Source organism: Salvia miltiorrhiza, chromosome 4 (genome assembly GCF_028751815.1).
Source record: "Salvia miltiorrhiza cultivar Shanhuang (shh) chromosome 4, IMPLAD_Smil_shh, whole genome shotgun sequence".
Taxonomy (NCBI): Eukaryota; Viridiplantae; Streptophyta; class Magnoliopsida; order Lamiales; family Lamiaceae; genus Salvia; species Salvia miltiorrhiza.
In genome coordinates this window covers 33,416,078-33,431,881 of record NC_080390.1, presented here as the reverse complement: position 1 = coordinate 33,431,881, position 15,804 = coordinate 33,416,078, and the positions used below count along the sequence as shown (strand labels likewise).

General features: G+C 38.4%; 2 protein-coding genes across 2 annotated transcripts; both read left to right on the top strand.

The window, feature by feature from the left end:
• Nucleotides 1–1,861: 1,861 nt before the first annotated feature.
• On the top strand, nt 1,862–6,256 carry LOC131021236 (pentatricopeptide repeat-containing protein At1g74850, chloroplastic). Its single transcript, XM_057950349.1, has 4 exons — nt 1,862–3,799; nt 4,695–5,009; nt 5,109–5,216; nt 5,554–6,256. The coding sequence occupies exons 1-4, from the start codon at nt 1,962–1,964 to the stop codon at nt 5,867–5,869; spliced, it is 2,577 nt and encodes an 858-aa protein (XP_057806332.1). The 5' UTR covers nt 1,862–1,961; the 3' UTR covers nt 5,870–6,256.
• Nucleotides 6,257–11,206: 4,950 nt separating this feature from the next.
• LOC131023327 (uncharacterized) lies at nt 11,207–12,283 on the top strand. The gene has a single exon (XM_057952870.1). The coding sequence runs from the start codon at nt 11,207–11,209 to the stop codon at nt 12,281–12,283; it is 1,077 nt and encodes a 358-aa protein (XP_057808853.1).
• The last annotated feature ends 3,521 nt before the right edge of the window (nt 12,284–15,804 follow it).

Genomic DNA, 15,804 nt, shown 5'->3' with positions numbered 1-15,804 from the left:
CATCAATGGATTAGTAATGGACCTCAAATTAGCTCAATATTAGTCTTGATATTACCTATTATCTAGAGTGATCTCCCAACTAGTTCTAGCCCCCTCCCGGACGACTAAAACGGTAGATTACCAGTCATAGTTACCGTCCCCGGTTAACTTCTAACCTATAACTCCCAAAAGCACAACAAAGATCGATAAACTCTCACCCAACTCTCAACCTCCCGGTTTATTGAGTCGATATGTTTCAAACACCTAATCTATTGCAATTATCCTCTCCCGATTCAAATTACAAATTAGAAATGCATAAAGAGTGGCCAACACTTCATACAAGGAATAAAACTACGACTTGAAAAGATAATGGAGAAGGCATAATCAAAGACAAATATTGAGCATAATAAAATCAATCCATTACAACATCCATCTAGCCTAATCCCTAAATCAAAGGGGGATTTAGCCTACCATATCCACAAACAACATACTTGAATCAAAGAAATACATATTTGAAAGAGAGAGTAATGAGTGACAAATCATAATATTGGGCTTTCTTCAATCTTCTCTCCTCTTCAATATTTCTTCAAAAGGTAGGTGTGAGCATTAATGGAGGTTAGGGTTTTGTTTTGATTGGGGGAGATGAAATTGGGTGTGTGTGGTGAATGATATGAGAAAAAAATGGAAAAATGGGGTTTTGGGGTAAAAATCGCGTCTGGGCCCACCAAAGGGAGTAATTCCGCCTTTTCCCCGCGGTCGTGGTGACCATCGCGGTCGGAAATGCGGCCGGAATGAGTGAAGCCCGCAGTCGCGGCTCGGACCGCGAGTGGTTGCCAAAAACGTTCTGGACTGCTTTGGAGCAGAGGCTCGCGGTCAAGCCCGTGGCCGCGGGGTCTTGGGCTTTTTGCGCAGTCCGCTCGTTTTGCTCCGTTCTCCCTCGTTCGGACTCGAATTTTGCCGCCGTTTGCGCTCACATATTCCTCTAGAGACGTACTTCAATCTCATGTCTTCAAAATCCTCCAAATAATCCTTGATTTTTCCTGAAAACACTCCAAAAACTATAACAAGTATCAAATCTCAACAAAGCATAACATTAAGGCACAAAACAAGCACTCACAAGCAAAATATGAAGGAAAATGACAACAATTCATATGAAAATGAGGCACGAAAACCATGTTTGTCACTTGCGGGTGCTAAACAACCTAGTATTCAGACAACTGTCTCGAATACTCTATCTCAAACTCTTTTTTGAAAAGGGTCTAAATTTCCAACTAGGATTACTGAGAACAGGATCTCAGTAATTAGTTTCTAGGTTTAGGATGAGAAAGTATATGCCTTGAACAACTAAGAGAATGTATGTTATCAGTTTAGACTGATAGCATTTAAATAATATTTTCTTGGTAATATATTTTTTATACTTAATATTTAAATAATTTTTAATAATCCACTTTATTTACTTTCTACATATATTTTAATCTATGTGCCCAAAAATAATAATGGAACGGAGGGAGTACTAGTCAACTGCTAAAAGTTAGTTACTTGAGTTTAGACTCTATAGACAATTACCAGATTTTGACATTTGTATATACTCCATCTGTCCATGAAAGAACTTCCTAGGAGAGAGTGACACGGGTTTTAAGAAAAAATATTGTTGAGTATATTGAGAGTGGATAAAAGGTAGTTGAGTGTATTGAAAGTGGTGAAAATGTGTTATAATTAATATTGAGAGTTGTGAAAAGTGAAAAATTAGAGAATTATAAGTGGTGAGGTATAGTCCAAAAATATGTAGAAAGTTCTTTTGTGGACGTCCCAAAAGATATGAAGTTCTTTCGTTGACGGAGGAAGTACTATACTTTCTTCTATTCAAGTTTATCTTCAAATATAAAAGCTACGTGTCATACATCTTCTTTCTCTTTCCTTCTCTACCCAAACCGCTAAAACCCCCAAAACTCCATAGACGGAGCTTGTCTGAGCTCTCTCAAATGACGAAATTGGCCCTCTCCTACCAACAAATTCTCTCCCCTATCCTCACCCCCACCTCCACCTCCCCCTCCTACCTCCAGTTCCCCGCCAAATTCCACCGCCACCTACACCACCACCACATCCCCTTCCTCCGCCGCGGCCTCGCCGTTGTCGCCAAAGCGAAGAGCAGAGAGCTCATCCTTGGCAACCCTAGCGTCACCGTCGAGAAAGGCAAGTACAGCTACGACGTCGAAACCCTAATCAACAAGCTCTCCAGCCTCCCGCCGCGCGGCAGCATCGCTCGCTGTCTCGATACGTTCAAAAACAAACTCTCGCTCTCCGATTTCTCTCATGTGTTCAAGGAATTCGCTCAGCGTGGCGATTGGCAGCGCTCTCTCCGCCTCTTCAAGTATATGCAGCGGCAGATTTGGTGTAAGCCTAACGAACATATTTACTCTATAATTATCGGAATTCTGGGCCGCGAAGGACTTCTGGATAAGTCCGCCGATATTTTCGATGAAATGGTAGAGCATTCAGTTCCTAGGACTGTGCTTTCGTACACTGCGATTATCAATGCTTATGGTCGAAATGGACAATATGAGGTTGCTCTGGAACTGCTGGACAGAATGAAGAAGGAGAGGATTTTGCCGAATATCTTGACCTATAATACCGTGATAAATTCGTGTGCTCGAGGAGGGTACTCATGGGAGGGGTTGTTGAGCTTGTTTGGGGAAATGCGGCATGAGGGGATTCAGCCGGATTTGGTTACTTACAATACATTGTTGAGTGCGTGTTCGAGTAGAGGATTGGGGGATGAGGCAGAGATGGTGTTTAGGACCATGAATGAGAGTGGTGTTTTACCTGATATCACGACGTATAGTTATCTAGTTGAAACGTTTGGAAAGCTGGGGAAGTTGGAGAAGGTTTCCGAGCTGCTTCGAGAGATGGAGGCTGGGGGAAATTTGCCCGAGATAATGAGTTATAATGTGTTGTTGGAGGCTTATGCCCAATCAGGGAAGATAAAGGAGGCTATGGGTGTTTTTAGGCAAATGCAGGCTGCAGGGAGCATGCCAAATGCTGGGACGTATAGCATCTTGTTAAATTTGTTTGGGAAGCATGGGAGGTACGATGAGGTGAGGGAGCTTTTTCTTGAAATGAAGATAAGTAACACTCAGCCGGATGCAGACACGTATAATATACTTATTGAGGTCTTTGGTGAAGGAGGATATTTCAAGGAGGTGGTGACATTGTCTCATGATATGCTCGAAGAGAATGTAGAGCCGAATATGGAGACTTATGAAGGGTTGATTTACGCTTGTGGTAAGGGTGGGCTTCATGAAGATGCAAAGAGAATTTTACATCACATGAATGAGAAAGGATTGGTACCAAGTGCCAAAGCATATACGGGGGTGATTGAAGCATATGGTCAGGCAGCTCTATATGAGGAGGCTCTTGTTGCCTTTAATACGATGAATGAGGTGGGGAGCACGCCGACTATTCAGACCTATAATGCTCTGATTCATAGTTTCGCAAAGGGGGGACTCTACAAGGAAACTGAAGCTATTTTGTCAAGAATGGGTGAGTTGGGTGTTCCCCGTAATAGAGATTCGTTGAATGGTGTGATTGAAGCATATAGGCAGGGAGGCCAATTTGAAGATGCCATAAAGGCTTATGTTGACATGGAGAAGGTGAGATGTGATCCTGATGAATACACTCTTGAGGCAGTCTTGAGTGTCTATTGCTTTGCCGGCCTTGTTGATGAAAGTGAGGAGCAGTTTCAGCAAATTAAGGAGTTGGGTTTACAGCCCAGTGTGATGTGCTATTGTATGATGCTGGCAGTTTATGCCAAAACTGAGAGGTAGACTTCAACCCTGGCATTTATCTGATTCGAAAATGCATTTTTTAACTGCTATTGATGCCTTTAAGATCGTATGTAGTCTAAGCTAACTACAGAAAATTGTTTGCGAAAAAAAGATCTGTTTGGATAGAAACACTATAGATTTTGATTCTACGGGTACTATATCATTGTTTCGAATCCAGTGCATGTGCTAACCCACCCCTTAGCTGTGTGCTTCTCTGAGTGATGGTTTGTTTTATTGGTGCCTATTAAGTCACCAAGAAAACTTTCTGTCTTGTATGTTAACTATAGAAAATCGTGACAAGGTGGCATTAATTATGATGGGACTTCAGGGTTTAGGCAAACACCCTAGGAATATGGTTGGTAATCTGGAAATTTAGGGTGTAAGCGGTTAGAAAATGCATAATAGGCAACACTCTCTCTCTTAGTGACATGGTACCTGCAGCACGAAAAAAAATGCTAGAGTAAGTAGATAGTTCACATCATCCTGCTTTGTGTCATTCTATAAGAAGACCTCTATTTGTATATTTTGATGATAATGATTAGTATTCCATTGTGTATGTTTCACACAGGGTTCTATAATCTTTCTCAGGTGAACTTTAGAGAAGAAACTAACTTTCCTGAATTTGATGCCTTATGTCAGCTCTTCGAAATGACTTCTTTTTATACTGTATGTGTGAAACTTCACACTTGTCATATAGGAACTCTGGAATTTTACTGGCTGGGTTGATTTCATGTTTGTTTTTCTGGATTGAGCAGATGACTACAGGATTCTGGATATTGTACAGCTTTAATGTTCCATGCATTCATTTGATCATTATGGTGTGAACTATAAACTATTAGGTTTCTTACTTGTTTGGGGACTTGTATAATCTCACAAAGTTGTTATTTTCAGGTGGGACAAGGCTGATGAATTGCTAAATGAGATGCGCACAAATAGGTTCTCTAATATTCACCAGGTTATTGGACAAATGATCAAAGGAGATTTGGACGACACAAGTAATTGGCAAATGGTGGAATATGCATTCGACAAACTGAACTCTGAGGGATGTGGATTTGGGATCAGGTTTTATAACACAATTATAGAAGCACTTTGGTGTTTGGGCCAAAAGGAAAGGGCTGCAAGAGTGCTTGGCGAAGCAACAAAAAGGGGCCTGTATCCAGAACTATATCGCAAAAACAAACTCATATGGTCCGTGGATGTTCACAGGTATCACTAGCCTCTCTCTTTGCTTTCTCTTCTCCGTATTATGAGTTTTAAAAAACATCATTCATGCGGTGCTTCTTGTATCTTACTTCGGATTGTCAGGATGTGGCCTGGTGGCGCATGCACAGCAATATCAGTCTGGTTGAACAATATGCAAGAGCTGCTAGCTAATGGGGAGGAACTTCCTCAACTGGCAACCGCAGTTGTTGTGTAAGTGTTAGTAGTTACTTAATTTAGATATTAGGTAGCCCCTCCAGCTCGATATAAGCACTCTAAAGATCTTATTTCGAAATCTCTCCTTTTATTTAACCGGTTGCTTTTATATGAAGTGATGCTCGACTCTACTTCTACTCATTGAACTTGAACTCGACTATTTTCACAAAGAGACCTATTTTAGATTAGATGTTACTTAGCGACACCTCACTTTACATGCTTAGTTTTACACAATATAGATATTCCTAATTCTGCGTTCTAGATCATAAGAACAAAGTGATGGGAGTTTTTCTTTTAGGGATCATTCTCTATGACTAGTTTCCATTTTACGCAGGCGAGGGCATATGGAAAGGAGCTCAATAACACGGGATTTCCCTGTCGCGAAGGCTGCTTACTCTTTGCTTAAAGATGTATCGTCATCCTTCTGTTTCCCCGGGTGGAACAAGGGGAGAATAATCTGCCAAAAGGCTCAGCTCAAGCGCATCTTTTCTCAAGACTCGGATAACGAAAACAGAGTTAACTTATCGAACTCTCCTTTCCCCCTCTCTGGAACGAGGGCATCCGCAAGGGACCCAAAGCAACACAAGAGCTCCGACGCCAATGATGTGAGTTTTAGGACAAACACAGAACTCATGGCAAGCGGTGTATGAACGTCTGAGTAACGGGTCAATCGCTGTCCCCTGATCCCTTCACCCCCCACCCCAACGGGGCCAAGAAACACAAGAAGCAGCAGCAGCAGCTCCACTGACAGTGTACATTCCGACCTTGAATGGCGCCTAAAAGCCTCAAGCAATGAGTGCAATGCTGCCTAACAGAGGCGATTTGACGCAAGGTGAGTGCTTTCCAATGTGAAGAAGACCCAACGGGTCCACTTACGTTGTGTCGGGAAACCTTAAAATATGCATGAAAAATCTGTTGGGTCCATGCGGCCACATGGAGTCGCATATATATCGTGTATATTTCAATTCATGTTCCGTAAAAATCTCCAAACTTGATCCACCACATAATCAAGTGAAAGATCATTGATGGATCCATTATTCTCTCTCTGTCTCTCGATTGCGGTTATGCGTTAGTGGCAATAGAGATATGGTACAATATTGCTTGGAAGTTGACAGATTGATTAATCTCATTGTATGGATTGTGGAATTGCAATAGCAATGGATGGAGAATTGGGCACATCATGTCAAACATTGAGGAGTCATAAGGAATAATGGTTTTTGTAAGATTGATTATAACCTAACATCCATGTGAGTTTGACACCTAATATGTCTGCGTTTGGTTTTCAAAATTCACCTCTTTATCAGTGCGTTCTCTTTGATTGTAAATTTATTATGGAAAAAAGAAGGATAAATAAAATTTTACTCTTTAAATCTTTCCTTTTTTTTTTCACATTTCCTACTTGGCCCTTACTAATATTATCCCTCATTTGTAGTGTAAATGAGGAATTAGTAAGGGCCAAGTAGGAAATGTGAAAAAAAAAGGAAAGATTTAAAGAGTAAAATTTTATTTATCTTTTTTTTTTCTATGATAAATTTACAACTAAAGAGAACGCACTCTAAAACCCTAAGCTCATTCCCATACTATTATCACACCAGATTCTTTGTTTGGTTAATTCTATATAACTATACTTTTTTTGAGAATGACTATATAACTATACTTACACATTCTATTTAGTTCTAAGTTTATCATTAGAAAATGATAGCAAGGAAAAGTTGGGAAATTTTTATCACACCATTATTTTTTATCCCATGCTCTATAGGGAGGTCATGCCACTATCCCGCAATAACATTATCATGAATTTACTCAAAAAAAAAAAAAACATTATCATGAATTAAAGTGAAAGTGAAGGAAATTTGGTTGTTCGATTTTTTTTTTTTAATTCTATTCGGAGAAAATTATCCACTATGTTATTTTTCATGCTTTTCTATCAAAGTAAACACACCCATAAAGGAAAACATGGGAAAATATCATTGCAATACTACCCCGTGATAATATTAGTATGAATTGAAGTGAAAAGAAGAAAAAATGGGTTGTTCAAATTTTTTTTTCTATCATGTTCTAATTACCATTCAAAACACGTGAAAGAGTGAGAAAAGGTGAAAATATATATATTTTTCACCATTTTCCATTTAAAAAAAGCACTTTCAGTGTCAATTATATATATATAGTAATCGATCAACTCAAAAATAAAATGATATATATATATATATATAGGAAATGAATAAAATAAATTTTTATTTTAATACATAAATTCAGAATTATTTTTAACTCTTAAATTATAAAGATGTATGATGAATTCATTATGTTGTTGAATGAATTTGTTGCACCGAACTTGTAGGCTAATACTACCCTTGATGGTTCAAATTAATGGTGGTTAGGATGAGTCATGAGTCATGAGTCAACTTTGCATTATCTCGTTATACTTATTGCAGTTTTTGCACTAAATCACTCCAGCACTAAGATAATCCGGTTGTTAAAAATAAAATTACAAATTACAATAAGATATTTTAGGGAATATTCTTTTTGACCTGACATTCAGTGCAGCTATTGAAGTGGAAACATTTGTAATTCGAAAAATTGCATTATTCATAATCCAAAAAGTGCAAGGCATTGAAATTGGTCTTACTAATGTGTTTAATTAATAAATATAGCATGAGAATTTGGCGTGAAGAAACAGACTACAGCAAAGTTGGGAGACAAAGTCAGCAATAGCCAACATGGACCGATACTAAGGAGGATTAATTCGGGCCCAATTGAAGACCAATTCAATAAAGAATCGGGAGGCCCATCTTTTCAACAAAGCGGGCCAGGTGAGAAGGAAGCTTATCCAACTCAGCATTCCATTCATCCTTGCGGCCTCATTTCACCAAGTTCATTTTCAAACAGACAAGAGGGGCCCATATCTCACGAAAAAGTTGCAAAGGGGAGAGAAGAACGAATGGAGGAATGTCAGGAGAGAGAGAGTTCACCAGGCTTTATTGTTGCCAAAGAAAATGTTATGCTCTCGAAATCTTGTACCGACGAGGAGAGAAACAAGGAGGGAAAAGCAAGTCAGACAGAAGGCGAGGGGGAAAGCTTATATATTCAGGAAACTAACGAGGACGAGATCGTTGCTACAGTACTCGCCAAAAACAAAAAAAAACAGAGTAAGAAATCGAAGAAGGTGTACGAAAAAGAGGCGGAAAAAAATGGTTGGGGAAACTTCATTTCTGGTCTGGAATCCGAAAGTGTGGAAATCTGGAAATTAGGAAAACATTTGGGGCTTTCAAGCCAACTAAAGGATCTGGAGATGGCAGCACAAATTGAGGAATATGAGGAAGACAGCGTGAGGAAAGAAGCTGGGAGCCAATCACGTAAGTGTCCATGAATTTATTGTCCTATAATATTCGGGGTCTTGGGAGTCTAGGGAAACAGAAAGATGTTTGTGAGATTGTTAAGATGCAAAAGATTAATTTTTGTTGCCTTCAAGAAACAAAAATGGTTGAGTTTAATTCCTCGATGTGTAATACTTGGTGGGGTTTTGAGAAGTTTGATCATGCGGTTCGTAATTCTGAAGGGAGGTCAGGGGGGATGGTCAGTGCGTGGAATACTGATGTCTTCCAAGCTTCTAGCAAATGGGATGTCAATGGGGCTGTTGTGGTGAATGGAAAATGGGTTCAAGGTGATTTTAGGTGCTGTATCATTAATGTCTATGCACCAGCAAGTTCGGATGATAAATCTAGACTCTGGGATGTTATAAAAAACATTGTGGAACAAAATGATGATTGTGGCGTTTGTGTGATGGGGGATTTTAATGCGGTGCGGAAGCGGGAAGAAAGAGTCGGCAGTGGGGACTATTTTGGGGCAGCAGATGCAAGAAAATTCGATACATTTATTTATGAAAGCGGTCTCACGGAAATCAGATCCCAAGGACGCAAATTTACTTGGTACAAGCCGAATGGGATGTGTAAAAGTAAACTGGATAGGTTTTTGGTTAACGACTCGTGGATGAGACAATGGGAGGGGTCGATGGGTCGTGGTCTTCAGCGTACCATTTCGGATCATTGCCCTATTGTCCTGTTGTCAAAAGCAGAAGATTGGGGACCAAGGCCTTTTCGTTTCCTAAATGTGTGGGTGAACCATCCGGAATTTCAACAACAGGTTTTGAAAGTGTGGACGGCGGAAGAAGGGACAGGATGGAGGTGTTTTGTGGTTAGTGAAAAACTGAAGAAATTGAAAATGGAATTGAAGGAGTGGAATAAATCAACTTTTGGGAATATTGATGAGAGGATCGAGAATTTGAAGACAGAACTGCAAGGTTTGGATCAGAAAGATGAAGAGCAGGGGATTGTGGAGTCTGAAATCATCCGAAGAAATGAGATTCAAGCGAATCTTTTTCTTCAGTTGAAAGACAAACAGAGGGTTCTGCAACAGCAAGCAAAGGTTCGTTGGCCCAAAAATGGTGAACTCAATACGGGTTTTTATCACCGAGCGATTCTTGGGAGAAGGAAAAAGAATGAAATTGTGGGATTATATTTCGGAAATCAGTGGGTGTCTAACACAGGGGAGGTAAAATCCAAAGTTCGGGAACACTTTAAAGAGTTTTTCAAAAAAAGGCGACGGTATCTGCCAAACTTTCCTAACGACTTCCTCAAGAAAAAACTTTCCGATGAAGAGAGACTTTGGTTGTGTAGGGAGTTTGAGATGGAGGAGATTAAGGAGGCGGTGTGGAACTGTGGTGGAGATAAGAGTCCGGGTCCAGATGGGTTCACGTTCTCATTCTGGAAAAATGCATGGGCCACGGTTAAGGCAGATATTCTACAAGTTTTGAAAGAGTTTTACGAGAACGGGAGGATTCCCAAAGGAAGCAATACTTCGTTCATTGTGCTTATTCCGAAGAAGGAAGGGGTGGAGAAGCTGGATGAGTTTCGACCGATCTCTCTGATCAATAGCTTATACAAAATCATTGCAAAAATTCTAGCAAGGAGGCTGCAAAAGGTGATGGGGTCTATTATTTCGGACAATCAGAGTGCTTTTATCAAAGGTCGGTTCATTCTTGATGGCGTGGTAATCCTTAACGAAGCAATTGCGGAAGCAAAGAAAAAGAAGATCGGGCGTATTTTTTTCAAGATTGATTTCGCAAAAGCTTACGACTCCGTTCAATGGGATTTCCTTGAAGCCTTATTCGGTCTTTTGAACTTCGATCAGAAATGGCGGAAATGGATAAAGGGATGTCTTGAGTCGGTGTCAGGCAGCGTGCTGGTGAACGGATCATCCACCGGAGATTTCAAAATGGAACGGGGACTAAGACAGGGGGACCCGTTGTCCCCTTTCCTCTTTTTAGTCATTGCCGAAGGGTTAAATGCCCTGATGGAGAGATCTATTGATCTCAAGCTTCTGGATCCGGCTATTGTGGGGATGGATAAAATACCGGTGTCTCATCTACAATATGCTGATGATACAATCTTTCTGTTGGCGGCGGACGAGGGGAATGTCACTTTTATTAAAAGGATTCTCCTCCTCTTCCAATTCCTTTCAGGGTTAAAGATCAATTTCGACAAGAGTAGCTTGATGGCCGTTGGTGTTCAAAACGAGTGTTTAAGAAGATGGGCAGGTATTCTCAACTGTAAGGAGGGATCATTTCCTTTCAATTATCTCAGCATCAACGTTGGAGGAAGGATGAATAGCAGTGTGGACTGGAGTTGTGTGGTGGAAAAAGTTAAGAGGAAAATCAGAGGATGGAAGAAGAAATCTTTATCGCTGGCATGACGCATCGTTCTTGTGAAGTCCGTTCTTCAAGCCATCCCAGTGTTCCAAATCTCTTTTTCCTTCATTCCTAAATCGGTAATCCATGATCTCAACTCTATTTTTGGAAAATTCTTGTGGGGGGGAGGTGACATGTCGAGGTCTATTGCTTGGTTTAAATGGAAAGACTTGTGTGTTGATAAGCTTAAAGGGGGCTTGGGCTTTCGAAACATTGAATGGTTTAACAAGGTCCTGGTGTTTAAATGGGTTTGGAGATACTTGGTAGAGAGAGGGACATTATGGGTGAGGGTGATTCAATCCTTGTATGGAGAAATGTCTACAGGGGAGGGTGGGGTGTGGAAGGTCGAGAAAAGGGGTGGGATGAAGGGTTGGTGGCTAAAAATTGTTCGGCAGGCGGGGGGGAGAAAGAAAAGTGGTTCAGGGGTAATATTCAAAGGTTTGTGGGGAATGGTAGAGAGGTTAGTTTTTGGGGTGAGATTTGGGTGGGGGATAGTACACTTAAGATCCTCTTTCCTAGGCTTTTTAATTTGAGTCTCTTTAAAGACGGTAACGTGGAGGGGGCAGGGAAACGGACGGAGGAAGGGTGGGTGTGGGACTTCAAATGGAGAAGGGAGCTGAGGGAGAGGGAGAAGGAGATGGAAGCGGATATGAGGTCCCTCATTGGGGGTCTTTCTCCTTGCCCAGATCTTAAGGACGGCTGGAACTGGAAGAGCGCAGCGGGGGGAACCTTCTCGACTAAAGCGGCTTATGAAGAGTGCGCTAAAGCGGAAGGTCAACATTCGGGAAGATACATTGAAGCTAATGCTCAATTGTGGACGGCACCGGCTCCTAACAAAGCCAGAGTCACAGCTTGGAGAAGCATCTGCAACAGGTTGCCAACATGTGAAAATCTTATCAAAAGGAATGTCCAGATCCCAGTCGAAGAAAAGTGGTGCAATTCGTGTGTATGGAGGGCGGAAACAGTTGACCATTCCTTAATCCATTGCACGAAAGTCGATCGCGTTTGGGACCAAATTCATCAATGGATCGGAATTGATACAGCTAAACCACAAAGAGTAGAAGATCACTTCATGTCTTTCATCGGAGGAGGGAGAGGTAAGAGAAACAAGAACTTTCTTAAAGGTCTTTGGATTGGCACAGTTTGGTTGATATGGAAATATAGGAATGAGGGTAGGTTTGAGAACAAAAATTGGGAGGTGTCCAATCTTGTTAAAGATATCAAAGGAAGGCTGTGGAGTTGGAACAAAACCTTTCATGTTGTTGAGTCCAACGTTTCCTTTTCCATGTGGTGCTCTAACGAGTATTCACCACTTGTTTGATGTTTTCGGTACTTCTGGTACCATCCTAGTTTTTTAATGAAATTTTATTGATCAAAAAAAAATAAATATAGCATGCAACAGACGGTTACGGAGGAGAGATGATTGATTTAGTGCAAGTTGAATATCTGAAAAGCAAATTAAAAAGGTTCGTGGTTGAGTTGAAAGGGAATATGTGTATTAATATATTTGTTGGTCAAAAAGTGGTAAGTTAATGCATGGTTGCACCAACAGTATCGTGGCAGACAAAATGGTTCGTGGTAGAATCTGGGGATCGCATCTTTTAATTTTAAACTTACACCTATCTTTTTATCTTCTATTTATCAACGGATCAGCTTTACAACTTTGCAAGTTTCCAGCTTTCTTCTCACCATCTCTTCATGAGAGAGACTTATATATACTCAACCCAATCTCTCTACTTTCTTTTTAAAAAATGAAAGATTATTGGTTTCTTCATTTGATTGAATCAAAAAGTCAAAAAGGGTTCAAAGACGAGAAGATAGGCAAATGGTGGGCTTTTATTGGATCTTATATGATTCATCAATATTCTTTTTCTTCGGAACGAAGCATAATTGATATTAGGCTTTTAATTCTCTCGTAAACACCAAAGTTTCTCAACTCATCCCACGAGGATAATATGTTTTGATCTCATTCACTTCCATCAATTTTGAAGAAAATATATATTTTTTTCCTTAGTAAGATGCTAGCCAGTGTCGGATCCAGGATTTTTAGATTGGGGATGCAAAAAATAATCTTATAAACATCGGTGGAACTAGGATTTTTTTGAGGGAGTTGAACTTTTACAGGGGTTCCGCCCCCAGGAATTTTTTTTGAGGCCTTCAATACATTTTAGACATTTTTTTTACTAAAATACAAATATAATAGTAATAACTTTGTATTTCAAATGCAAAATGTATACTTTCAACTTTTTTGTTTAATTAAGAATTAAGGTAATTGATTGATTAAATGATGGACTTGATCAAAAGAATGAAAAAGAAAGAGATGATGAGCTCACTTTTTAGTTGGGCTAATGGAATTTAGGATTTTAAAAATTGAATTTCTCTTTTATTTTGGATTAAAACTTTTAATTGGGGGTGCAAAAACTAAATCTAAAATAATTTATATATGAATATTAATACTACTATTTTTTTTTTGGGGATGCAGCTGCACCCCCATGTTCCTAGCTGCATCCGCCAGTGATGCTAGCTAGCTAGAGGATTAATTTTGCCAACTAAATTCTAATTTTGACATGTGAGCATTAATTTCATCAGATATAAAATTAAATAAATTTAAAGTTCATGTTTTATAACTAGATTTTAAAGTTCATGTTAAATACCAAAATGTGAGTAAAGTTTATGTATTTATACACCAATTACCCTTATATAAAATACTCCCTTCATCCCACTCCAATAGGCTCATTTCTTTTGGGCACGGAGATTAAGAAAACTCACTTTTTAGTAGGAAAGTGGTAGAAAAATGGTGTGGTCCACACCAATTAAGTACACCTTTTCTATTCAAAATGGAAAACGAGCCTATTAGAGTGAGACATCCCAAAAAGAAAAACGAGCCTATTAGAGTGGGACGGAGGGAGTATTATTTAATTTTATAAAAATATCATTTGTAATATATTATTTGCATATATTAAAAATATTATTTTATATTAATAAAATTGTCATTTAAATATATCAATTATTTTTATACAAATTAAATATCATTCGCTTATAAATAAAACACTATATATTATTTATGAAATATCATTTATTGTTAGTAAAAATATCACGTACATGAATAAAGAAAAGAAGTGGGTGAAAAACAAAGCATGGATCTGAACAGAGTAGCATCTGTTCAGATCAAAGCATGGGTAAAACGAAGACTATCTCAAATTTCAATTAGTTATAAATATTAAGTCATCGATTTTACAACAAATATGAAATAAAACCATTCTACTATTGAAAGAGCACACAAACTAAAAGCATCTAAGCAAACTTTTAACATGAGAAAAAGCAATATTTTATTATGCAAAACCAAAGGCGTGGGAAATTTCCTATGTTCTTTCTTTTGAATTTTCCAATGTTCTATCCACCTTTAAAGTTTTCTTTATAATTTACTATTTACATAAAGGGTTTTACCACGCAGTAACGTAATTCTAAGATATTTGACCGAGTAATTTATCTGATGTACTCAAAATTTGGGTACTCGTACCAGGAATAAAGCATTTATGTTATTCGTATCCGAACTCGAACGATATTCGATTACCGATTAAATGAGATGGTTATACAGGTCGGTTAAACAGGTAACCGATATATCATTCAATTTTTTTAGCTATGTCAGTGGGCAGCCATTTAATAGAGCTTATTTAATCAATTCACCTTCACGATTTTTCGTGTGATGATGCTATGAACAAGTTTCTCTTGGGTGCCCCTAACTTGGAAAATATGATTTTGTTTATTGATGAAATTAATCAAAACTTCAGTATTCGATCTACCGGTTTGAAGAATTTGATCATAATCGACAACCATCACATTTTTAGTAATGAAATAAGGGCAATGGGCTCCTTTCATGTAAATTTTCTGATCATAATCGACAACCATCACACTTTTATTAATTTTTCAATTAATAGCTTTCCTTTCACGTAAAGTATATGTAGTTATATATTATAGATATCAGACCAAATATATTTATATTAGTAATAAAATTTTTATAATTTTAACACTAATTAAATCGGTTATCGGGTATTACTTAATAATTAAAAAAATCACAATATTCATACCCATAATCGTACTATTTAGCCAAATATCAAGTATCCATTACTCGATAACTTACACATTTTGATTCGATTACTATTTAGCCAAATATCAAGTATCCATTACTATTTAGCCAAATATCAAGTATCCATTACTATTTAGCCAAATATCAAGTATTCCATTACTATTTAGCCAAATATCAAATATCAAAAATCACAATATATATATATATAGGGAATGACTACCGTGAGAACACCTCTTAAAATAAGAAATAAGAACTAGAAAAAATATATGAATTTTATGTAGAACACGTATGAATTCGCTGTATAAAAGTATGAATTTGCTACTTTTGAGATTCGAACTCATGACCATGAATTCATCCAACAAGATGATGAATCAACCGTAGATCTTAATGATCTAAGGGCTGAAAATGATTCTTATTTTATATCTTAAGAACTATACTTATTTTAGTCCTCCCATATATATATATAGGGTTGAGTTCAATAGAGAATTATCTTTGTATTCATTATGAACAAATCTATTCATTTTACGAACAGATCAACATAACTAACGAACAGACGTATTTGGTAAAAATAAAGAAAAACTCGCCACCAGCAGGATTCGAACCTGGGGCAAATTGTTGTTCATGCGGTACATTGATTTGTTCATTAAAATTATAGATCTGTTCATTTCTATTTTACGAATTCTCTGTTCTCCATAATATTTAGCTTCTCTGTTGAACCCTTCTCTCTCTCTCTCTCTCTCTCTCTCTCTCTCTCT

Excerpts from the sequence above, each read along its gene's own strand:
- LOC131021236 (XM_057950349.1), top strand. The coding sequence starts at position 1,962 with ATGACGAAATTGGCCCTCTCCTACCAACAAATTCTCTCCCCTATCCTC. Across the intron at positions 5,010-5,108 it reads TGGTCCGTGGATGTTCACAG|GATGTGGCCTGGTGGCGCAT; the intron begins GTATCACTAGCC and ends TCGGATTGTCAG. Across the intron at positions 5,217-5,553 it reads CTGGCAACCGCAGTTGTTGT|GCGAGGGCATATGGAAAGGA; the intron begins GTAAGTGTTAGT and ends CATTTTACGCAG.
- LOC131023327 (XM_057952870.1), top strand. The coding sequence starts at position 11,207 with ATGGGTTTGGAGATACTTGGTAGAGAGAGGGACATTATGGGTGAGGGT.